Genomic DNA, 25490 nt, shown 5'->3' with positions numbered 1-25490 from the left:
GCCTCTATGCAGCGAAGTTGGGGGGTGCCGCAATTTCAAACGCTGCCCTGTACTTACCTTTGGACGACTCTGGAAAACAACATCTCCGAGATAGGCTTCAGCACCTGGAACTGCCCATTGATGGACCTCCGTTTTGGGAGATTAAGTCACTGTGGACTCTGACAGATGTGACACCAGTAACTTCATACGGCATTCCTTGAGCGCCTTCGACTTCAGTCTTTGGCAGGAGCCGCAATCCTCGGAGTCATGGTGTTATCCAAAACACCACATAGAAACGGAATGTGGGTCTGAGCCGACATTTGTCAATTACAAGACCCACAAGGCTTAAAGCCTGAAATAGGACAAAAGGTTCACTGTTCCCAACCGACAAAAACTAGTAGGCCAGAACAAAAAGTCATGAGGGCCTGAGGAAAGCGCAGTAAAGAAGAAACGGACGTCCGTGCACCAGGGGTGACTTATATGACTCCACTAATGTCACAACTGAAGTTGACATCATCACTGATTCATAAGGTGCAGTCCGCCGGCGGGCAGAGGGACTGTTGAAAAAATTCCAGATCCAGTCTGACGCCTGGGAAGAATTCAAAAGTTAAGGAATCTGCAGCTAGGCTGTGTCTCTACCAGATAGTACGTTATTGAAGGTAAGTAACTTGCTCATTCCATTAAGGAATCTGTGGGTAGATGTCTTTATCAGATAAGAGATTTAGAGAAGGATTTGAAGAATTGTGAGTTATAACCATCCGGGCCATGTACTTTGCCTTTTTTAACATTTTTAATGGCATTTGAAATTCCCATTTTAGTTTTAAGGCTATTGATCAATTATTTTTCCGATCTGTTAAATTGGATATGTTTTACATTTTTCGCTCTTCAGGTCTTTGCTATACTCGTAGAGAGTTTGATATAAGTTTTTCTAAAACCTCTGTTTTGGAGAACAAGGAAAATGGCGGCGTAAGCCTGCAGCTTCGCTTCAGAAAACTTTCATCCAAAAAGAAATCATTGTTCCTGACTATCTTCTAGACTAAGAAAAATGATTAAGAGGAGACAATAAAAGGACAAATGCAATGATATCTCTTGGTTTCTGGAGCATGCTCTTGGGGGTTCCCTGGACCTAGAACGATGCCCAACAACATGAAGCCTGCAACGAGCTCCCTGCCAAAAGATTCATGCGGCATTCCCACAACGCCTTTGGGTGAAGTTGGCAACAGGCGTCGCACTCCTCGTAGTCATGGTACTCTCTGAGGCACCACATGCAAAGAGAATGAGGGTCTGTGGCAGACAAATGCCATCCACAGGACCCACAGGTTTGAAACCTAAAAACATGGGCAAAGGCACACTGTTCCATAGATATAAAAGTTGCAGAGATGAAATACTCTGCCACCAGCTGACTGTAAATGATCCTGGAAGATCAGACTAGGAAGGTTTTGCAGTGGAGGAGGGGATCGTGGCTTAGATCGACTTCTGGCCTCCTGACCCACAGGGCCGGGGTGAACCGTGTAACCAGCTGAACTTGCTGGGCCAGCTGCCCGAACTAGGGATGGCGCAGTTGGTAGCCCCTTCTATAGCCACGAAAGGAGCGAAAAGCGGATGAGGCTGTAGGGGTTGTGGTGAGGCACAAAGACTTGGACTTGGCCCACCAGTCTTTGAAACGTTCAAGGGCAGTACCCACCTTTTCTCCGAAGAGACAGGAGCCATCAAAGGGCATGTCAATGAGGTTAGCTTGGATATCCCTCTAAGATGCTCAGCTAGGCGTGGCGATGAATGTCACCCGTCGTGGAAATCGCTCTGCCCAGCCGGTCTGTCGTGTCCAAGCCACATCTGATGGCGAACTTAGCTGCATCTTTCCTGTCTGAAATAGCTTCGGGGAGTGGAGCCCGGTACTCCTCCAAGACTCTGGGCAGCACTTGCGCAACCGTGTCCCATATAGAATGGGAATAATGGCCCAAAAGGCATGCAGGGTTCACCGATCGCAATTCCTGACTGGTGGAAGAAAACATTTTCTTTTCGAACCTCTACAGTCTCTTGGATTCCCTGTCCAGGGGTGCAGATGGAATGCGCCACACTAAGTAGAAGCCTGGACCACCAAGCTATGTGGGGTGGGGTGGGGTGGGGGGGTGAGGAAAAGTGTGTCGCCCAGTGCAGGGCGACTGAAGTGGGCAAGCATCCTATTTACAGGAGTCCCTGTGCTGGGTTTGGACCAGATGCCAAGAAAGACGCCCGTTAAAGCCTCAGTTAAAGGCAGAAGGGGTTCCACACTGGAGCCCATAGGCTGCAGGACCTCTGTCAAGACATTAGTCTTGACCGCCGCTGTAGGGAGCTGCAGGTCCAAGCCCTCTGCAGCCCTACACACCACCATAATCCCTTCTCAGTAGCGAGGTTAGGGGCGAAAGCATGCCAGGGTCAGGGAAGAGTCCAAATCACTGGCATCACCCAACGCCTCATACCAGTTAACATCTCATTGGTGCAGGTTTATAAGAGATCCTGATTCTCCTCCCAACTGTCTTCTTTCATCCCTAACCATTCAGAATAGGGTAGGGTGAACTCCATGGAGCCGTATGGCTCTGTTGGCGCCGGCCTCGGCGTCCGAGGGCACTGGCAATGCCGAGGACCTAGGCATCGGACGCAACGCCGGGGAAGGTCGCTGTGGAGGTGCAAACTGCCTCGGTCCGGACCCGGGTCCAATCGGAGGCCATGGAGCCAGGGCCATAGGCGTGGGAACCAGGGGGGCCCCTGCATCCTCAGCCTGTGGGCCCGGAAGTGCGCCGGCAGGGTCAGGCTTCTCAAATATGGCGCACATGGTGTCATAGAACTCCTTCAGTTGTGCAGGGGTCGCTGTTGGACACGGAAAGGCTGGGAAACATGGAGCCAAACCAGGGATCCACTACATGAGGTTACTTCGCGAGATGGGCGGGGTGAAGTCGAAGCACGCTTCAACTTCTTGTGGTGCCTCTTACCTGACTTCGACGAAGATGACTTCGATTCACCAGAGCAGTGCTCGGACCTTCTTCTTGACTGAGACCTGGACCAGGATCGAGTCTGACGAGGGGCCGCCTCAGTGCCAGATGCCAGGCCACGAGAAGCATTAGGGACCGCTCCTTCAAAGCCTTCGGTGCCATACCCTGACAATCGAAGCACAACTTTGAGTCGTGGTCACGCTCCAGGCACCAGAGACACACTAAATGGTCCGTGACCAACATGGCGCGGTGAGCGGAGTCACACGGCTTGAACCCCGAAGTATTCTTACTCGACATATCCCAAACATACTAACAAAGTGGACAATAAGTCAAAAAAGTGTGACAAGAAGTGGCAGGGGGTAGCTCTTTTCAACGTATCAGCGCTGGGTGGTGCCGAAAGAAAAGAACAACCGTCAGAGCGCCGGAGTGGCAGTTATATTGACGATGTGGAGGTCACAACTAACACGACACTGACTATGTCACACGGAATCGATCTATGCTACCTACCAGCACAGCGGTACTGCTAAGAAAAATCTTCCGGATCCAGCCTGACGCCTGGAAGTTCAAAGGTAAGGAATCTGTGGCTAGATGTCTCTATGAGCTACACAGTGATCTCCAGGGGTAGACCAAACCATATATACTAAAGAAGTGGAATGCAAACTAAGTCAGGGCTTGGACTAGCAGACTCAGAAGATCTGAGGACCCAAGGAACCACCCTCGTTAAGTACCCAGGAACCCCATGGAGGCTGTGTGCAGAGTGGAAACACAGCCAAGTATTCAATGCAAGTCAACGGGAAAGTTGTGGTTGCAGTTTTTAAGAAGGACCCTTCCCAGTGGACCCTAAAGAAACCCCATGGAAGACAGAAGGTTGGAGAGTCACCCCAATTGTGGCTACCCCAGGAACCAGATACCAACACAAGGGAAGCCAGGTGCATAGGTGTGAAATGAGATCGGAAACCGCCATAGACCACAATGGAGAACTTCAGCAAAGATGCCGCTGGTGAAGAAGGTGAAAGAGGCCAGAAGATTTGGATTCTTGAAGAGAAGAACATGCAAGGAGAGGGGACAGAGTCTAGGCCACTCAGAGGTGACCAGGAGGCACTGAAGAGCAATGACCACCAATGAAGGCAGATGCAGGAGTGATGACGGTGACATTGTTGCTGCAGCTGTGAGGACCAGGAGAAACTGTGAAAGAGTAGGAGCCATTCATGAAATGTCCCACGTCAGAAGTCAGGAACCAGGGGGTTGGTGTCCAGCAGGAGCACCAACAAGCCTTGACAGCTGCCAAAGACGTGGCAAACGAACAAGGTGCAATATTGGGACACGCAAGGTCCAAGGGTCTCAGTAATTGCAAGAAAGTCAGGGCACACCCCGAGCAAGCAAGGTGCCCAATGAAGGCAAAAAAGACCCTCAAGAGGACCCACAGGCCTTTGGCACAGGATTCGTAAAAGGACATTGAGCAGCTCATAAAGATGCAGGCACACGGTGCAGAGGATGCGGCGAGGATGAACCTCTTGGCAGGAAGAGATGCTGGAGGCTGGAGTGTCTTGTAGCCAGAATACCTCTGGAGGACAGAGCCAACAAGCCTGGGTAATGGTAAGTCGACAAGGTGCACAGGGGTTTAGTTCCAGCGGTTCCGACAAGGGATACTCGCCTCAAACTTGCTGGGAGGACAGGTCAAGCCTCAAGGGAGTTGCAGAACCACCATACGTGTTGCTGAGCCTTTTGGAGTCCGTGGGACGTCAGGAGCAGCAGACGGGTCACGTTTGTTGCAGTACCTGCAGATGCAGGGGAGTAATCTTCACTCAAAGAGAGATTCCTATGGGTGTCTTTGATGCACAGAGGGCTGGAGAAGAACCTGGATGAAGCACAGGCATAGATGATGAGGAAGTCTTGCAGAACAGTGAGAGCATGAGTCTTCCTTGGTGCATTCTTGGTTCCAGGTGAAGTTCCAGGTGAAATCCAAGGTGCCCAGATGGATGAAGTTGAAGTGGTTTCAAGTTTAAATCTTATCCCACAATGAATCTGAAGAGCCACCCACAGGTAACTCCTTAATTAATTTAGCACAGTTAAAGCCTCATTGACTGGAAACAATGGTTCCAATATTAAAGCTGAAGAATGGAAAACCTCAGTGAGGATATTAGTCTTCGGTTCAGCTGTGGGAAGGGGAAGCTCTAATAGATACGCAGCCGTGCAAATAACTGTGTGATATGAAGTCACCTCAGGAGGTGGTAAACCCTTAGGTGACACCTCAGGGGAGGCAACCAGACCACTCGCTTCTTGTAATCCCTCAAACACAGGGTCATGGTCCACCACTTCCCCATTTTCAGCCCCCTCATGCTCCTCTTGGTATTCTTCCTCTTCCACCAGCCTTTGAGCCTCTTACCGAAATCTCATTCTCGGTATCAGCGACACCAGAGGAGGCACAGGTAACTTCGGAGTTGCAGGAGCATCTTAAGAAACCGGGAATAAAATTAGTTGAGGTCAAGCTTGCGCCAGATTGGATCCAGATGGCGCCAGAGATAAGCCATCCAAAGGGCCATGACCCTCTTGAAAATTTAACTACACCGGTGGAGGCCAACTAACTGGAATCACAGGCATAAAAGGCATGAAAGGTGCCTGCAGCAAATGAGGGGGAAACCCTCCAAGAGAGTATGCAAGTGGACCCATGGGGCCAGCAAGTGCACTATATGTACTCGCAGCCCTTGCGAAAATGCTAAACAAAGCATTAAAAAAATTAGACGGATCCGATCCCGGAGTTGGGGATGCTGGATACGACGTACTGCTTTGGAGCTGTACATGGAGGCACCAAATTCCGGTCTGGCTGTGGAGTCGGAGTTCTCAGCGCCGGAGGTGAAGTCACAGACCTCGGTGCCGGAGGAGTACCATTCCTCAGAGTCGGAGGAGTCACATCCCTGGTTGCCGGAGATGGAGCTGGAGACATCCCTGGAGAAGGTGCTGGAGATATTTAATCTCTGCAATGTCGCCTAGGACTCAGAGACACCGACTTCTGCGTCCCATTCTTCGAAGAGCGACACTACCTCTTCTTATGCTTCTTGGAGGATCTCAAAGTATGAGGCGTCAGCCACTTCAACCAGGTCCGAGACCTCCTGCGTCCACTATTCTGCAACTTTGCTTTGGCCATGAATAAGTTGGCCTCCCTTTCCTTCAGGGCCTTCAGATTCATCCATTTGCACAAAGCATATGTCCTGACATTGTGCTCAGAATACAAAAACCACAGACAATCTTCATGTGGGTCAGTGATGGACATCTGGCTACCGTAATCCAGGCTATAAAAATATATTATTGTGTGAACGAGGGAGTTTGCACTGCAGCAACAGATCTAAATGTATTACCTTGTAGAGTTTTACTTAAATGTCTCTCTTGCTCTGGCCCAACTACTTTGCCACCTTTTCTAAATGAGTCCTGTCAAGAAAATATTTTGAGCAACTGTCTAGTTGGAGTCAAGGCTAATCACACTACCAAATGCTTACAATGAGAATAGCCTCAGGCGTGGCATACTAACTTCTGATTGCCCACCACTCAAGCCACATTTCGGGGTTATCATAGTCTTAAAAGTGACAAAATGGATCAGAAACTTCATTTTAAGGAAGCCTTTCACAGCAAGCATGAGTGCGTATTCTGTTGATTCCTAAACAAAAGGATGAAGTCTTTGATTAGAAAGATATACCATCAGCACTATAAAAAAAAACAGACCATAAAGAAGCTATGGTTCAATGTGTAGGGCATATTGGTTGAGAATAATATCAAGGGGCAACAAACAAAGAAAAGTGATTTACCATTTAGAAAATTGTGTTGATTTTCCAAAATTTGGTTGATTTCATGGATCCACAACTGGCGTACTGCAGGACTTGTAGAATGTAAAATATGCATTTCCGCACCATCAGCAGATCTGGATAATAGTGCAAATTTACATGGATCATTGTCTACACTCTCTTCAAGGCTAAGGTGATTCACCTAAAAACAAACATGGACCAAAATAAATAATTAGTTACTTACAATGTAATGCCTCTCCCCTTATTTAATGAACTAATTTTGTGGTGTCAAACCCAGAAAAATTGCTTATGTGAACAGTACAATTATAAAATATTGTAGACAAGATTGTTAAACAATGCTCCTCCACAATAGCAAGTGTAAAAATGACAGCCAAATGATGATTATCTTTGTTTCCATAAATAATATTATAAAGACTTGCTGCTTCAGACTGCTTTCATAAAGCTGCTAATTATTTTTTAACAACAAGCATACTACAGTTCAATGTCATGATACTTATTATCATCGGAAAATGATAATATTGGAAAAAATATTTTAGTAAAACACATGTGAAAGCACAAATGCACAAAAGCAAAGAATATGAATGCTAATATTCCAAACTACATGACTATAAGGCTTCTTTACACGTGCATATATTAAGAATCTTAAAAACTGGCTTAAACAAAATATTAGTCAGACAAAAAAAGACAAGAAAATGTACAATTATGACCCAAATACCAATCAATACCTAGAAACTGCTGCAGACGATCTTGAAGTAAAACCTTCAAATAATAAATGCCCCCAAAAAATCTAAGGAAGAAAGTAGGATCTGCTTTTATGGTTACCTCCACTTTTTGCCTAGAGTTATGCTGTTTCTGACTAGCCATTAAGAAGACTACATGACTTGTTAGGAGGTAAACAAGGATTGAGACTCCAGACTGTCCAGGAATGATCCTGACAAGGTGGTTGGTGGCTGCACGTGGAGGGACTGGTTAGCATGCTGGGTTAGGTGTCAGGCTTCATGCATCATGTTTAAACTGCATCTCCCAGAATGCTCAAAGAGAGATGATGGTTGTGTGCTATCTCATACTGCTTTAGGATTGGCCAGGTGACGGGGAGATTCTTAAGCCTTCAGCTGCTGTGACCCAGTGCTTGGCTTTCCTTCGTTTGAACTTGGTCATGCCCCTTGCTTGGATTCACTGTTTGGATTACCGGTTCTAAACTCCTGTTTCCGGATAGTCACTGGCATCTCAGCGGCTCCTTTTTGGTATTTCCCCGAGCGCGAGGACGCGCTTCTAATTACAGCTGTGCTTTATTTTTTTGCTTGCAGTCTACGCCTTAATCAACATCAATCTACAGTGCGCGGACGCGCTGCATTCCTTATTGGAGCGTTTTTGTTTTCTTTTAATTGGACGCGCAGCCATTTCACTTTTGAACAACGTGAGGACGCGTTGCTTTCCCCTCACGCTGCAGCCTCCCTTGCTGAACACACTACTTTCCCCCACCTTCTTACCTTCCCAGACGCGCATGAGGCGCTGAGTCATCCTCTATTTGTTTATGTCCTTTTTGTTGGCGATAAAGTTCTGTTGGAGCGTTCAAAATCAGCTGACTTGAACCGCATATTCCTTTTACACTAGTCCCATGATCGGCTGGTGGTTATTTCACCATTTCAAGAACTGCACCTTGGTGAATGGGGAGACGTATGCCTTAGGATTGTTTTCATTTACTTATACTTACTTATAGCGCCGTGAGATCCTTTCGGGGATGATTCGTTTGCGCTCAAAAAATCCACCAAATAAATAAATATAAATAAATAAATTATCAAGCTGGATGACAAAAAGACTACTCCCCTGCCTTTCTACTTTTAAGTTAAACAAGAGACCTGCCTCTGGGACATCTATGAATCGTCTTCTGAGACAACAACCAGTCTAAAACCAAGTAAGTGTGGGATGGTACACAACCTAAGTTCCCTGTCTAATTCTTGATGGTGCTGTATAACCCCTAGACATTAGTTTCTTTGGTTAATGGCGTCTTTCTATTTCTTTGTCTTTTTTATGTAGGACTCCCGAGTATAATTGGACCAGACCTTCTCCCTACTGGCTGCATTTGGATATATTCTGATTGTCCTCCTTGGTCTCTTCATTTTCTGGAGATATTTGCATTCCTCTAGTGTGTATACGTGGCACTGGGGAGGCTGTATCTCTGGGGAATGGAGGGGCTCCCTCTTTGCTCCTGGGGAATGGGTATTTCTGCCTGGGAAATCAGTCTCCGTCCGGCAGACAGCCAAGCCCACAATACTTATTCCCCCCGAGCGAGGACGGAAGGAAGGATTTCTTTCGCTACCATCATGGATGAGGCTATGTCCCCAGAAACCACTATGAGGGAATTAGCGGCAGCTGTAGTTAATCTTCAAACTGAGCTTAAGTTAGTGAGCGGCGCAAACCAACGCCTTGTTTCTGAGATAAACGTATTAAAAACACATAAACAATTAGAGGTTAGAGTTAGACACTAATCCTAAACATAAACGTAGCTACATACAACTCGCACATTTTCAGGTCCCTTCCCCCGCCTCTGTTTCTGCTCCCACAGTCTCTCCCCTTCACCAGTTCATGTCACTGGGCGGTACCTCTTGTCGAAAACGATGAACCCATTTTATACAATTTGCCTTTGTTCAAGGGCAGAATGAGGAGTCTTTTTGCTAGATACTCTTACATGCAGGCCAGTGACAATGAATTATTAAACCTCAAACAAGGGTCAAAGGATCTATTGACTCATATCACCACCTTTAACCGGTTGGTTACAGAGACACATTGGCCTGAAGATAAGAGGACCTCCTTGTTATATAGGGGACTTAAAGATGAGCTCAAATACATCATCTCTCAGATAGTTGACCCCTTTGAAGACTGCTCTGCATTCATGGATTTAGTTGTTAAGTTATGTTGGACTTGGCCCTCTTGGCAGGGTCATCCCTGAACTTTTTGCCTTCTTCCGATATTCTCTCTGACCTGTTTTTGTTGGTTTAATGAGTCTGGGCAATTTACCACTGCTGACCAGTGCTAAAGTGCATATGCTCTCCCTACTGTAAATTGCTGTATGTGATTGGTTTCCATGATTGGCTTATTTGGTTTACTGGCAGTCCCCAGTGAAGTGCACCAGGAGTGCCAGGGCTTGTAAATACAAATGCTGCTGGTGGGCTTGCAGCACTGGTTGTGCCACCCACAGAAGCGGCCTAGTAAAATGTGCCTAAGGTCTGCCATTGCAGAACCTGCGTGCAGTCTGGTACTGTCATGCTAACTGCGCAAGTACACCTACTTGCCAGTCCCTAAACCTTCCCTTAACTTCATATTAGTCACCCCTATGGTAGGCCCAAAGGCAGGGTGCATTGTAGCATAAGGTAGGACATGCCCTGATGTGTGTGGCATGTCCTAGTAGTGAATTACAGCCATTTTCGTTTTTCACTATTGTAAGGCTACCTACTCTCCATAGGCCAGAATGGGCTGCTGGAATTATTACACTCTATAATCCCAGCAGACTCAGAGAGCATGGTGGAAAGTCAAGTTTAGTATGCCTGAACTCAGAATAATAAAATACTTCTTTTAGTAAAGTTTATTTTAATATCCTGTGTTTGCAAATACTGTGAGAAGTTGGCCTGATATGTGATGTCTGTGAGAAGTTGGCCACCCTGTATCAGTCCAAACAACCCTTATGGTGATGGTTGAAAAGTCAACCTTATAGACCAGCTATCCTAGTGGTAGCATGGACAAAGCAGTCTTAGGCTAAACTTAAGAGGGCATGTGAATCCAGCTGTTTTACCATATGTAACCCCTTTAATACCAAATGAAAGGACACCACACAGGTTATATATATAAAATATATATGTATTTATTACTAAATTAATCCTCTGAACTCTTTATGCGGTCAGAGGCATAAGCACATAACAAGATACTAAATTATCATACAATAAGTTGCACAAAATACAGTAATGCCCTAGGGGCACTTCGAACCATATACTAATAGTGGTATAAGAACCACGTCACGAACAAAGGATAGGGCTAGGGCCTGGAGAATCGCTGGGCCTACGCTGTACTGCCAAAGGATAGGGAGCAGGAGGCCCACGGGATGCGTGTGCAGTGTCTTTACACACACGCGAGTTACAATAGAGTTAGAATGGGAACGAAAGAATTGGAAACTAGTTCTTTTAGGTCACTTCTGGATGGACTAGGAGAAAGCTACTGAAAACTAGGATAGTTATTACCCACAGGAGCACCAAGGTACTAGCGTTACCTCACACACAGGAAGCTGGTGCATAGGTGTCAAAGTGTGTCGGGTTTCGTCGCTGAATCCTATGGAGCCTTGAAGAAAGATGTGGCAGGCGACCAGGAGAGAAGTGTCCGGTTGGATCCAAGGGTGGATCCAGGATGAAGAGTACCTGAAAGCAGAGGGGACACAGTCTGGGTCACTAGCCAGTGACCAGGATGGAAGCAGGAAGGAACCAGGCGATGTCGCGAAGCAATCAGGTGATGGCGTGAAGCTGGTCTCTGCAGCCACGTGGACCAGGAGGTGTCGACGACGACCAGGAGCTGGATACGGACTGTCCCACGAAGGCTCTCGCTGTCGGCGGTGTCGGCTTCCGGATTGGAGTCAACAAGCCTTGGCAAAGGCAACCTACGCAGGAATCGAAGATGGCTTACGGATCAGACCAGCAAGGTCTGATTGGCTTCTCCTTTTCAGGGAAGCAGGGACCAGTCTGGAGCAACCAGACCAGTGGTGTAAATTCATAGGTTCGTTGTCACAGAGGCCACTAGCCAACGGGCAAGTGACCGGACAGACGCGTCGAGCAGGAAAATGCAGAAGGGCCTCACGCAGAACTCGTGGAGTGTGGAGGGCTGACCTTCGGTGCAGTTGGCGCTCGGGGCGGGGGCTTCTCAATCCCCAATGCACAACTTCGAGGGTGCCTCAGAAGCTGCACAGAAAGCAATTCGCTGGCTTTCCAAGATGGCCGATCCCACGTCTCTCGTCACCTCTACTGGTCTCAGCTCTGCTGTGACTGTGGATCGGGCTGTTGAAAGTCTGGAAGTCTGGGTCTTGTCAGGCTCTGTGCTCAGGCTCTGGCGGGAGCGTTGACAAAGCAAACCGTTGATCGCTTGATGGTGCCTGCTTGCACAGGGTGGTCACTCCTTGACCACAAGGGAGATTCTTCAGTCTTCTACGTCGAGTAGGATGTCGAAGGGTCCAGAGTTTCGTTTCAAGTTTCTGTCAGGATAAATCTAAAGTCTTGGGACACAGCTCCTACCTATATACCAAATTTAGGGGCTGGATTACCTGCTAGGTCACTCCTATGGGTGGGACCAGGGAAAGGGGTGGTTACACTCCCTTCCCTTTGTCCAGTTTCGCACCAGAGCTGGGGCTGGAGTTCCCCAGCACCGGTTTGAACGGGACTATGCATGGGACACCTTGTGTGCCCCAGGCAGTGTCTCTTTTCATTCAGCCCTCCCTGCTCCAAATACACTATGGCCTGTCTGGGGTGGTGCTAGCACCTCCCAAGACAGGAAACCTATTGTCCAAGCCTCCCTCGCGGGAAGGACTCCCAGCAGCAGGAGGTCAGACTTGTGTCTGTGGCAGCAGCATTGATTTTGTGATGCTGAGGCTCTGGTTAACTTTAACCGGGATTAGTGAGAACAACATGTCTTCTCCCTCTAGAAGGGTGGAATGCTACCCCCGTCGCCAGAACTGGTGAGGGGGTAGTATTCCAAAGTGTATGAAACCTTACACGACATGTTTTGATAAAGCCAAACCAAAATTAGCATTCAACCGCAAGGATTATAATGCACTTAAGAGTATATGGTATTGCTATATCCTAGAACAGCTACAAGGACATGATTCCGAAAGCTGCAGACAGACTCAGCTCATGCTAGAGCCTCATCTCACATAAAACCAAGCACTCTGCCTTCAGGATTGTTAAGGCCTGCCATTTGAGTGACTTATAGGTGTATATGTGTCTAGATATAAGGTTAGATATAGGAATACTATACCTAAGCACGGGGTGATTGCACAACCTTGCCCCAGCTGAGTGATCAGCCAGTTGTGTCAGTTTGGATGGCCAGCCAGGGGTGGCAAAAGATATGCTGCAGCCCCTGGTAGGCCTTGGGTGCACCTATGCCCTGGGTACCTATGGTACACTGTACAGGGACTCATAAGAGTGATCCATTTCCCAATTGGTGATGTACCTAAAGTACATGGTGTGAATTTTAGAGAGAGAACAGCAGGGCTGTGGGTCTGATTAGCAGGCCCACAGCCACATTAAGTCGAAAACCAGTGAAGCAAAAAGTGGGGTGACCATAGGAAAGCAGACCCTACTCTCCTACAATGTCCACTATTCTAGTGGGCACCCTGTATCAGTCCAAATAACCCGTATGGTGATGCTTCTAAAGTCAACCTTATAGACCAGCTTATCTAGTGGTAGCATGGACAAAGCAGTCTTAGACTAAACTCAAGAGGCCATGTGAAGCCAGTTGTTTTACCATATGTAACCCCTTTAATACCAAGTGAAAGGACACCACACGGGTTATATATAAAATATATATGTATTTATTACTAACACAACCCCTCTGAACTCTTTATGAGGTCAGAGGCATAAGCACATAACAAGATACTCAATTATCATACACTAAGTTGCACAAAATACAGTAGGGCCCCAGGGGCACATAAAACCATATACTAAAATAGTGGTATAAGGACCACGTCACGAACAAAGGATAGGCCTAGGGCCTAGGGCATCGCTGGGGCTATGCTGTACTACCAAAGGATAGGTAGCAGGAGACCCACGGGAGGCGTGTGCAGTTTCTTAACACACACGCGAGTTACCATAGAGTTATAATGGGAACGAAAGAAATGGAAACTAGTTCTTTTAGGACACTTCCGGATGGACTAGGAGAAAGCTACTGAAAACTAGGACACTAGCATAGTCAATACCCACAGGGGTACCGGAGTACTCGCGTTACCTCACCCACAGGAAGCGGGTGCATTGGTGTCAAAGTGTGTCGGGTTTCGTCGCTGAAACCTATGGAGCCCTGGAGAAAGATGCTGTAGGCTACCAGGAGAGAAGTGTCCGTTTGGATCCAAGGGCGGATCGAGGATGAAGAGTACCTGAAAGCAGAGGGGACTGAGTCTGGGTCACTAGCCAGTGACCAGGAAGGAACCAGGCGATGTCGCGAAGCAATCAGGTGATGTCGTGAAGCTTGACTCTGCAGCCACGTGGACCAGGAGGCGTCGACGATGACCAGGAGCTGGACACGGACTGTCCCACAAAGGATCTCGCTGTTGGCGGCGTCGGCTTCCGGATTGGAGTCAACAGGCCTTGGCAAATGCAATCCACGCAGGAATCGAATATTTGCTTCGGGATAGACCAGTAAGGTCTATGGGGCTTCTCCTTTGCAGGGAAGCAGGAGCCCACCTGGAGCAACCAGGCAGGCAGTTCAGATTCGAAGGTTCATCGTCACAGAGGCCACTAGCCAACGGGCAAGTAACCGGACAGACGCGTCGAGCAGGAAAATGCAGAAGGGCCCCACGCAGAACTCGTAGAGTTTGGAAGGCTGATCTTCGGTGCAGATGATGCTCGGGGATGGGGCTTCTCAATCCCCAATGCACAACTTCGAGGGTGCCTCAGAAGCTGCACAAGTAGCAAGGAGCATGTTTTTCAAGATGGCCGGTCCCACGTCTCTCGTCACCTCCACGGGTCTCAGCTTTGAAGGGACTGTGGATCGGGGTCAAAGAAGTCTGGAAGTCTGGCTCTTGTCAGACTCTGTGCTCGGGCTCCGGCGAGAGCGTCAACAAAGTAAACTGCAGATTGCTGGATGGTGCCTGTAGGTACAGGGTGGTCACTCCTTGACCACAAGGGAGATTCTTCAGTCTTCTAGTTGCAGTAGAATGTCGAAGGTCCAGAGTTTTGTTACAAGTTTTAGTTCAGGATAAATCTAAGGTCTCTCGACTCAGCTCCTACCTATATACTAATCTGAGGGGCTGGATTACCTACTAGGTCCCTCCTATGGGTGGGACGAGGGAATGAGGTGTTTATACCCCTTTCCCTTTGTCCAGTTTTGCGCCAGAGCTGGGGCTGAAGTGCCCCAGCAAATGGTTTGAACCGGGCTATGCATGGGACACCTTGTGTGCCCCAGGCAGTGTCTCATTTCATTCAGCCCTCCCTGCCCCAATACACTATGGCCTGTCTGGGGTGGTGCTAGCACCTCCCAAGACAGGAAACCTATTGTCCAAGCCTCCCTCGCTGGAAGGACTCCCAGCAGCAGGAGGTCAGACTTGTGTCTGTGGCAGCAGCATCCATTTTGTGATGCTGAGGCTCTGATTAACTTTAACCGGGATTAACAGGAACAACATATCTTCTCCCTCTAGAAGGGTGGAATGCTACCCCTGTCGCCAGAACTGGCGAGGGGGTAGTATTCCAAAGAGTATGACACCTTACACAACATGTTTTGATAAAGCCAAACCAAAGTTAGCATTCAACCGTGAGGATTATAATGCACTTAAGAGTATATGGTATGGTTATATCATAGAACAGCTATAAGGACATGGTTACGAAAGCTGCAGACAGGCTCAGCTCATGCTAGAGCCTCATCTCACATAAAACCAATCACTCTGCCTTCAGGATTGTTAAGGCCTGCCATAGGAGTGACTTATAGGTATATATAGGAATACTATACCTAAGCAAGGGATGATTACACGACCTTGCCCCAGCTGAGTGATCAGCCAGTTGTGTTAGTTTGGATGGCCAGCCAGGGGTGGCATAAGAAATGCTGCAGCCCCTGGTAGGCCTTGGGTGCACCTATGCCCTGGGTACCTATGGTACACTGTACAGGGACTCATAAGAGTGACCCATTTCCCAATTGGTGATATACCTAAAGTACATGGTATGAATTTAGAGAGAGAACAGCTGGGCTGTGGGTCTGATTAGCAGGCCCACAGCCACATTAAAGTCGAAAACCAGTGAAGCAAAAAGCAAAAAGTGGGGTGACCATAGGAAAGCAGACCCTACTCTCCTACAAATACTACTTTTAGAAAGTTAGTATTTGCTTGCCTAACCATTTCAGCCCGCCTCTGCTCTGATGTGTATCTGCTGTCTGGTTTCTGTGTGTGACAGGGCTGGGGAATTCCAGGGGACAGGCTGGGGTTGACAGGTGGTGAATAAAGAGATTACACCAGGATGGGTGGGGGGAGTGCCCCTTGACTCTGAATAGGGCTGTGCTCTGCCACCACAATGCTGGCTCCGCCCCCTGGGGAGTGACTGATGACTCTGCCCTGCACCTGGTCCAGGAAGAGGGAAGACTGTCAACAGAGTGCTCCTGACTGTACTTGTCATCACAATGCTGGCTCCACCTCCTGCGGAGCGTCTGATGTCCCTGCCCTGCACACTGAAAGAAGAAGCCAGGGCCTGAAAAACAAAGTGCTCAGAGACTGACTGGATTAGGCAAAGGCCCCCCTGGCCCGCGAGAACAAAAGAAATGGTGTATAAAAGTAGGAGCCCTGCTCCTAAGAAATCAGATCCTGTTTTTGCCAAGAAGAAACTCTGCCTGAAGAGAAGGACCTGGGAAAGCTGCATGGAGGACTACTGTCTCTAATCCTGAGAGACTGGACTGTGGTGGGTGCCTTGCTGCAAGAAGGAGAGAGAAAGAAAAGACTGAAAGACTTTTGAAATTCAACTTGTGCATCTTAAACAATCTCCAAGGGCTTGCTTGTGAACTTGCCCCCTGAACTGCGCCCCAGGAACAGTGGGCGCTACCCCTCCCCTCCCGGAAAGAGAAGCTGCTGTGAGTGCTCCATCTTCCCCGCAGCTCTACCGAGGAAAAGCTGAGCGCACCGTGGGAAACCGCTGCACCCTCTGAAAGGCCCTGGGCACCCTCGTCCCGCCGAGCAAAGCAACTGCTGCCTGACAAGCCCCAGCTGACATCGCAAAGACCAGCCCCGCTGGCCCAAGCACAGTGACTGCCGCCTGCCTCACTGTGGTCTGCACTGCAAGAAAGGACCTCGCCTTGTGCCTATCTTCCCCGAGGTAAACTGCCCTGTAAATCCGCAGCCGCCGCCGTTCATGAACAGCAGCGGCGCGTGGAGTGAAGGAGTACGCGCCGTACTCGTGGAAGCCTTTGCCCGCCGCCTCGCACCGCTTCTCGGGCCCCGCCCCCTCTTTCCCGGACCAGAGCGCATCACCGAAGGAAGAACCTGCCCCACAACTCAACGCTGCCCTCCAGATTAATCGAGTCGTGACTCGCATCCCCGGAGGAAGGCATCACGACCTGGGACGTGGGCTCTCCCCCTGCTGATCCGCACCGAACCCCCAAGTCAAAGGTACTGTGTTAAGTAATTGTGCTGAGTGCCCGCTCCGGACTGCGGTGTCCGTGAGGCGCGCTCTTCTGGTGATAGCTTCACCGCGTTTATACTGTGCGCACCGTACCAGTGAGATCCCCCCAACCCGTCTCACCAACGCTGTGCGAGCCGCACGGCAGCCTGTATGCCTCATCCTCCTTGTTGCCTCGACAGCGCCGTACGCTTGGTACGCGAGACGCGTGAGGTTTAGCAAGGCCTTGCTTGTGTAGCCGTACGGGACGTACAAGAGTGCTACGAAGCGCACAGGCTGTAAACGAACAGCGCAAACACGCTTGAGACAATACCTGAATTACTGTGGAGCCATTTGTAGAGCAACAATGACCTCCCAAAGTATTGAACATTGCCAAAAAGAACTGCATCTTGCTCTGAATATTGTGGAATCCTTTTTGAACCATAGCTGGAACCATTTAAGTACTGTGAAGCAGTTTGAAAGTGATTGAATCCCTTCTCAGTACTGTCCATTATATTTAAGAACTGTGGCCTCATTTCTGAAGTAACTGGATCCGTTTTGAGTACTAAGAACTGTATCTAAAGCCTGCTTGAGAGTTTTTATATAAAGAATCTATATTTTTACAAATAAACAGTCTTGTGTCTCTGAGTGGTGGGTTGACAGGTCATTGTGTGTGTTATGTCAAGTGCTTAACCGTGCGTACTCTGGAGTTTAGCCTTGTCTGTCGCACCACGCCGCCTAGAGGGTGAGCAGGGGTTATTTCTGAGAGTAAGTCCTTTGCCCTGACTTAGAGGAGAGGGTCCCTGCTTGTCACAAGTACATACCTGTGCCAACCAGAGACCCCCAATTCTAACAAGTTAGATCACTGCTTATCTGAGAGAAAAGGGGAAAAGACAAAAGAAAAGTATTCTCATCTATTTTTTGCTAGAAGTAAGAAAAAAGAAGCGAATCTATGCAGGTAGGAGGGATTAGAGGACCACTGTCCAATGTAGAAAGAGAAAAACGCTGAAAATTGAATCTCTGTCTGTACTGCGGTAAAAAAGGCCATTTCTCTACAGAGTGTCCAGTCAAACCAAAGTCCGCCTCGAGAACACCTACAGGTAGAGCTGGTCTGGCGGTGCAGTCGGAAAACTAACTGACTTGGAGAGTACAGAGGTCGCTTCTCTAAATCCTCAAGTTTTGAAGGCCTCTAGATTTCTGGCTAATACCTTGGCTCCTGTGTCCAAACATTTCTCTATCACTGTGGTATGCCTTCTGCCGTCTCAGCTTAGACAAATCATGTCTATTTTGCTAGATTCTGGAGCAACTGGAAACTATTTGGACATAGCAGTTGCTACGGCTTTGGGACTACAATTCAAAACATCCTGAAAAAGTAAGGGCAGTGCACAGATCTGAGTTGTCATCTGGCATGATAACATACCAAACTCCTGACATGTACATGATGTGTGATAATGGTCATTCAGAGGTCATTACATTCAATTTGATTGATACCACCAATTTTATGGCCATTCTTGGGAGTCCCGTGGCTCCAGCTTCATAATCCGCAAATAGACGGTATCTAGGAAGGTAAAGTTACGCTCTCCCTATTGTATGACCCATTGTTATCGAGAATTCACCCACTGGCATTATCCTTTGTGTTGTGCCCTTTGAACAATAGACACCTCTATGCTGCCAGCTGAATATAAGGAGTTCTCAGAGGTCTTTGACGAAGTCAAAAGCAATAGCCTTGCCTCCCCACAGGTCATACGACTGCAGGATTGATTTGGTGCCTGCTTCAGATCTGCCTGTTAGTAGAGTATATTCCCTCACGGAACCAGAGACCAAGTACTTGTCTGAATACTTACAAGATATGCTAAAAAAGGGGTTCATACGATACTCAACCTCCCCTGTCTCCACCCCTATTTTTTTATCCCCAAGAGGGAAGGAGGCCTGAGAGCGTGCCCGGATTACCGCGCCCTAAACAAAGTGACCATTAAGACAAATATCCTTATCCTCTCATTGCCAACCTCTTGGATCAGGTGAGAAAGGCCACCATTTTTACTAAACTGGATCTGAGAGGAGCCTACCATTTGATCAGAGTCAGAGAAGGAGATGAGTGGAAGACTGCTTTCCGCACCAAGTTCGGTCTTTATGAGTATTGTGTTATGCCATTTGGTTTATGTAATGCTCCAGTAGCCTTTCAGTTCTTAATAAACGAATTCTTGAGAGAGTACCTGGACGAGATCACTGAAACAATATCGACGTCAGGAATATCGAGTTACAAAAATATCGAGGTAAAAATATAGAATACCAAAATATCGACCTCCTATCTCCAAACAGGTAAATACAAAAATATCAAATCAAAAATATCAATGTAAAAAATACAGTTAGTCAAAATATCGAATTTTTAAAAATGCTATAAATTAATTAAAAATTAATGAAATAATAAATAATTAACTTAAACATACTTAAAATACTTAAATAACCTTAAAATTAATAAATAATAAATGTAAGTAAAAAATAAATATTTCAAATTGATTTGTTATATATATAAACGTAATATTATTAAAAAATGTACAATAGTTTTACCGTAGGATAGCGGAAAGGGCAAAATTTAGTATTCATTACACAAGAAATACCTAGGGGTCAGTGAAAATACTGTAGCTCAACTGCAAAGGTAGATCTTAAAACCACACAGGCAACAGGAGTGGAAAGACAGACCATACAACCAAAGTGAAATAGAAGTGAGGGTTCAAAAATATGGGCTGAAAATTCCCATCAGAAGCCACTCTGTACCGCCCTTTGTTACATCATTTGGGTACTCCTTGCCCAGGAGATAGGTGAGAACAGTCCATTAGATGTAATAGTGACTGTTCTGAGATGTAAGGTGAGAGTGTATCAATAAAGGGTGGTTTAAAGGTTTGAAATTAAGTGTGACTACTGAAAAAAAGCAGTGTGGAAAGATTGAGTGATAGAAGTAAAATTGGATTAAAGCTAGGTGGATATGAAATTTTATTGTGTTCCCCTAGTTGTCCAAGATTAAAAACAAAGAGAATACAGATTTGAAATAATATCTGTGAGTAGTAGGGGTCAACATGTTTCAGCAAGACTGGAATATTTCCAATGCATTCGTCAGGACCAGATGTATATTCAACTACTGCTTTGTGAAAGTGAAGAAATAGTAAAATCAAGATATCACCTATGTTTCAGGTCATACGTTCAACCACACACCATTAGTTGTGGTTGTTGTGCCTCACCCCACCTGGCAGCAGCTCAGGTTTATGGAGCACCGCTCTCTCCGTCGGTGTCTCCCGGCAGTCTTCTGACTTCAGACAGCCCAGAAGACTGCCGGGAGACACCGACGGAGAGAGCGGTGCTCCATAAACCTGAGCTGCTGCCAGGTGGGGTGAGGCACAACAACCACAACTAATGGTGTGTGTTTGAACGTATGACCTGAAACATAGGTGATATCTTGGTTTTACTATTTCTTCACTTTCACAAAGCAGTAGTTGAATATACATCTGGTCCTGACGAATGCATTGGAAATATTCCAGTCTTGCTGAAACATGTTGACCCCTACTACTCACAGATATTATTTCAAATCTGTATTCCCTTTGTTTTTAATCTTGGACAACTAGGGGAACACAATAACATTTCATATCCACCTAGCTTTATCCAATTTTACTTCTATCACTCAATCTTTCCACACTGCTTTTTTTCAGTAGTCACACTTAATTTCAAACCTTTAAACCACCCTTTATTGATACACTCTCACCTTACATCTCAGAACAGTCACTATTACATCTAATGGACTGTTCTCACCTATCTCCTGGGCAAGGAGTACCCAAATGATGTAACAAAGGGCGGTACAGAGTGGCTTCTGATGGGAATTTTCAGCCCATATTTTTGAACCCTCACTTCTATTTCACTTTGGTTGTATGGTCTGTCTTTCCACTCCTGTTGCCTGTGTGGTTTTAAGATCTACCTTTGCAGTTGAGCTACAGTATTTTCACTGACCTCTAGGTATTTCTTGTGTAATGAATATGTATTTTGGGGTATGTACCTAGTTTGGGTCATAAAACTTGCCCTGGGACCCTCTGATTAATCGGTTTGTTTTACAAAATTTAGTATTACCACTCCAGTGAGTGCAACAGTAGGGAAAGCGTTGGATAGCGTAGGGGTAAAAATTACTATTCCAACTCCAGGGAGTGCAACTGTAGGAAAGCGTTGGATAGCGTAGGGGTAAAAATTACTATTCCCACTCCAGAGAGTGCAACAGTAGAGAAAGTGTTGGATAGCGTAGGGGTAAAAATTACTATTCCAACTCCAGAGTGTGCAACAGTAGGGAAAATGTTGGATAGCGGCAGGGTAAAATTTACTATTCCCACTCCAAAGAGTGCAACAGTAGGGAAAGCATTGGATAGCGTAGGGGTAAAAATTACTATTCCCACCCCAGAGAATGCAACAGAAGGGAAAGCGTTGAATAGCGTTGGGGTAAAAATGACTATTCCCACTCCAGTGAGTGCAACAGTAGGGAAAGCGTTGGATAGCGTAGGGGTAAAAATTACTATTCCCACTCCAGAGAGTGCAACAGTAGGGAAAGCGTTGGATAGCAGGAGAGTTAAAATTACTATTACCACTCCAGAAAGTGCAACAGTAGGGAAAGCGTTGGATAGCGTAGAGGTAAAAATTACTATTCCCACTCCAAAGAGTGCAACAGTAAGGAAAGTGTTTGATAGCATAGGGGTTAAAATTATTATTCACACTCCAGAGAGTGCAACAGTAAGGAAAGTAAATACTTCATATATGAATAAAAATAAATCAAATATTAATCCCAAATACAAATTAATTAAAAGTAATTCACAATTTTATATAATATAATAATAAATCAATTAAAAAAATAAAATTATTACAAATAATTACCAATTAATAACAATTATTTACCAATTAACAATTAATTAATTAACAATTAAAAAAATTATTAAAAATTACAACACAAAACCAATAAATAAATGACAATATTTAATTATTTACAATTCAATTACTTCCCACCCTATTCCCCTATAAATCCACAACCCACTACAGAAAATAAATTAATAAAATTAACATAATTATCAATTAAACTAATAATTAAAATAATAACCAATTATATTTTAATTAATTACCAATTAAAAATTTAAATATCAATTAATTCCAAATAAATACCAATAAATACATTTAAAAATGTAATTAATTATAATTAAATTACTTCCCACCCTATTCCCCTATAAACCCACAACCCGCTACAGAATTATATTACGCAAAAATTAAATACCATAAAATTTATTAATTAAAATTAATCATACACTTTTCACACATATACTAACACACAAAATACTTTAACAAATTAATATTAACTTTCTTACCTCAAATTCGATATTTTTGTTGTGTATATTCTGTCCATTCTATATTTTTGTTGTATATATATTGTCCATTCTATATTTTTGTTGTCTATATTCTGTCCATTCGATATTTTGTCCATTCTATATTTTTGATTTGATATTAATGCTATTGTATTAGATATTTTTGTAGTCTATATTCTGTCCACTCGATATTGTGTCCATTCTATATTTTTAACTCGATATTAATGTAACTCGATATTAAAAACTCGATATTTTGAGTGTATACCCCTGGAGGTATTCGTCATTGTCTATATAGACGATATCTTAATCTATTCCCAGAATGAGAAAGAACATGTGGAACATGTAAGTTCGATATTGCGTCGGTTGCAGGAAAATCATACCCGCAAAGTAGTCTTTCTGGGGTTTGTAAACTGCCCTGAAGGAATACACATGGATCCTGCCAAGGTGTCTGCCATTACCAACTGGGCTAGTCCTGCCACTATAAAAGAGGTGCAATCTTTCTTAGGATTTGCGAACTTTTATAGGAGGTTCATCAGTCATTTTTCTGAACTCATTACTCCTATCACGAGACTCCTGAAGAAAGGAGTGGTGTTTGAATGGGATCAAGCTGCCGAAACGGCTTTCCAAGCCTTAAAAACAGCTTTACCACTGCCCCCATTATTCGACATGCAGATGAGACACAGCCCTATTACGCAGAAGCAGATGCCTCTCATGATGCTATAGGTGGGGTATTATCAAAACCAGACCATAGTCCATCCTGTAGCCTATTTTTCTAAGACCCTGTCACAGGCAGAACAGAATTACACCATTGGCGAGAGAGAACTCTTGGCCATTAAAATGGCGTTCCAAGAATGGCGTCATTATCTTTTAGGGTCCTCTCATATAATCACCATTTATTCCGATCATCTGAATCTTCAATATTTTAGGACAGTCAGAGCTCTGACACCTAGACAGATGAGATGGGTATCCTTTTTCTGTAAGTACGATTTTGTTATCCATTTCTGCCCTGGAGTGAAACAAGGAAAAGCAGATGCCTTGTATCGCTTGGGAAAAGAACATACAAACTCTGTGGAGGCACCCGTATCTATCATCCGGGAACACAAGATCATAGCAGTGGGAGATGGAACTGGTAAAGAATCAGACTCCTTTTCCTTACTTCTAGAACAAGCCTTTGCTTCTCTGGATCCAGAAGAATGGTTAACAGATCTTCGCAATGCGATAACAAACAACCTCTTTTTCCATGATAATCGGTTGCTTCTCCCCACAATAGAAACTCGAGCTTTGATTATGAAATGGTGTCATGCATTACCATTGGCGGGACACCATGGGGGAGTAAAGACAACACAAACCTGTCAGAGAATGTTCTGGTGGAAAGGCATGCCCCAAGATATCGTGGAATATGTCAAAGCATTTCCTACCTGTGCCAGACAGAAAACATTGCAATGTGCTCCTGCTGGACTGCTGCAACCTTTACCGGTGCCCAATAGCCCATAGTCATCCATTAGCATGGACTTCATCACAGACCTACCAGCAACTGGAGGATATACCACTATATTAGTGGTGGTAGACATGTTGTCCAAATGGCTCATTTCGTTCCTCTTAAGATGCTGCCCATAGCCAGAGAACTCACTGAAGCATTTATACAAAACATAGTCCATCTTCATGGATTGCCCTCTGTTATTGTATCGGATAAGGTCCCCCAGTTTATCTCCAAATTCTGGCAAGGTTTATGTAAGGCCCTCCACATTGATCATCGTCTCTCTACGGCCTATCATGGGAACCCGCTGAAAACGTGCATGCTTCTTTTGTTGGTCAGACAATTTAATGCACTACATCCCTCCAAACCCAGACCTGTGAATAGGCCTTTAGGGGGGTGATCTGTTAGGCGTCAGGCTTCATGCATCGTGGTCAAACAGCATCTCCCAGAACGCTCAAAGAGAGATGTTGGTTGTGTGCTACCCCATATTGCTTTAGGATTGGTCAGGTGACGGGGAGGTTCTTAAGCCTTCAGCTGCTGTGCCTCAGTGCTTGGCTTTCCTTCGTTTAAACCTGGCCCTGCCCCTTGCTTGGATTCTCTGTTTGGATTACCTGTTCTAAACTCCTGTTTTCGGATAGTCACTGGCGTCTCAGTGGCTGCTGGTGCTTCAGAAACTTTATTCCTTGTTGCTATTTCCCCGGGGATGCGCTTCTAATTACAGCTGTGCTTTATTTTTGTATTTTTTTGCTTGCAGTCTAACGCCTTAATCAACACCAATTTACAGTGCGCAGACGCGCTGCGCTCCTGATCGGAGCGCTTTTCTTTTCTTTTAATTGGACGTGCAGCCATTTCACTTTTGACAAAAGCGAGGATGTGTTGCTTTTCCCTCACGCTGCAGTCACCCTGGCAAGACACGCTACTTTCCACGAGTTTCTTACCTTCCCAGACGCGCATGAGGCGCAGAGTCAGCCTCTATTTGTTTATGTCCTTTTTGTTTGCGATAAAGTTCTGTTGGAGCGTCGGAGCGCTCGAAATCAGCTGACTTTTACAGCATATTCCTTTTACACTAGTCCCATGATCGGCTGGTGGTTATTTCACCATTTTAAGAACTGCACCTTGGAGAATGAGCAGAAGTATGCCTTAGGATTGTTTTCATTTTCTTATTAAGCTGAATGACAGAAAGACTATCCCCCCCCCCTACCTTTCTACTTTAATAATAATAATCCACATTTGTAAAGTGCAAACAATCACCCATAAGGATCTCCAGGTGCTGGGGTCCGTCTGGAAGATTAAGCAAGCTATTGCCCAGAGTCACATGGTGCTGGGCTAATCTGCCACCAGCCCCGGGAATCGAACCATGATCCCCAGATTCCAGCGTCAGTCGCCCTGGCCGCGGCACCACACCTCTCCCTTAACTTTTAAGATAAACTAGAGACCTGCCTCTGGAACATTTATGAATCGTCTTCTGAGACAACAACCAGTCTAAAACCAAGTAAGTGTGGGATGGTACACAACCTAAGTTCCCTGTTTAAGTCTTGACGGTGCTGTATAATCCCTTGACATTAGTT

General features: G+C 45.9%; 1 protein-coding gene across 1 annotated transcript in view; it reads right to left on the bottom strand.

Annotated features, from left to right (window-relative positions):
• TRIO (trio Rho guanine nucleotide exchange factor) overlaps positions 1–25490 on the bottom strand; it is a 5246815-nt gene that overhangs the window by 1303526 nt on the left and 3917799 nt on the right. Inside the window, exon 47 of the mRNA XM_086965300.1 lies at positions 6749–6926. Coding sequence (XP_086821426.1) covers positions 6749–6926 — 178 coding nt within the window. The remainder of the gene's footprint in view (positions 1–6748; positions 6927–25490) is intronic.

Source organism: Lissotriton vulgaris, chromosome 4_1 (genome assembly GCF_964263255.1).
Source record: "Lissotriton vulgaris chromosome 4_1, aLisVul1.2, whole genome shotgun sequence".
NCBI lineage: Eukaryota > Metazoa > Chordata > Amphibia > Caudata > Salamandridae > Lissotriton > Lissotriton vulgaris.
Note: the sequence above shows the minus strand (reverse complement) of the source record. Positions and strands in the feature narration are given on the sequence as shown.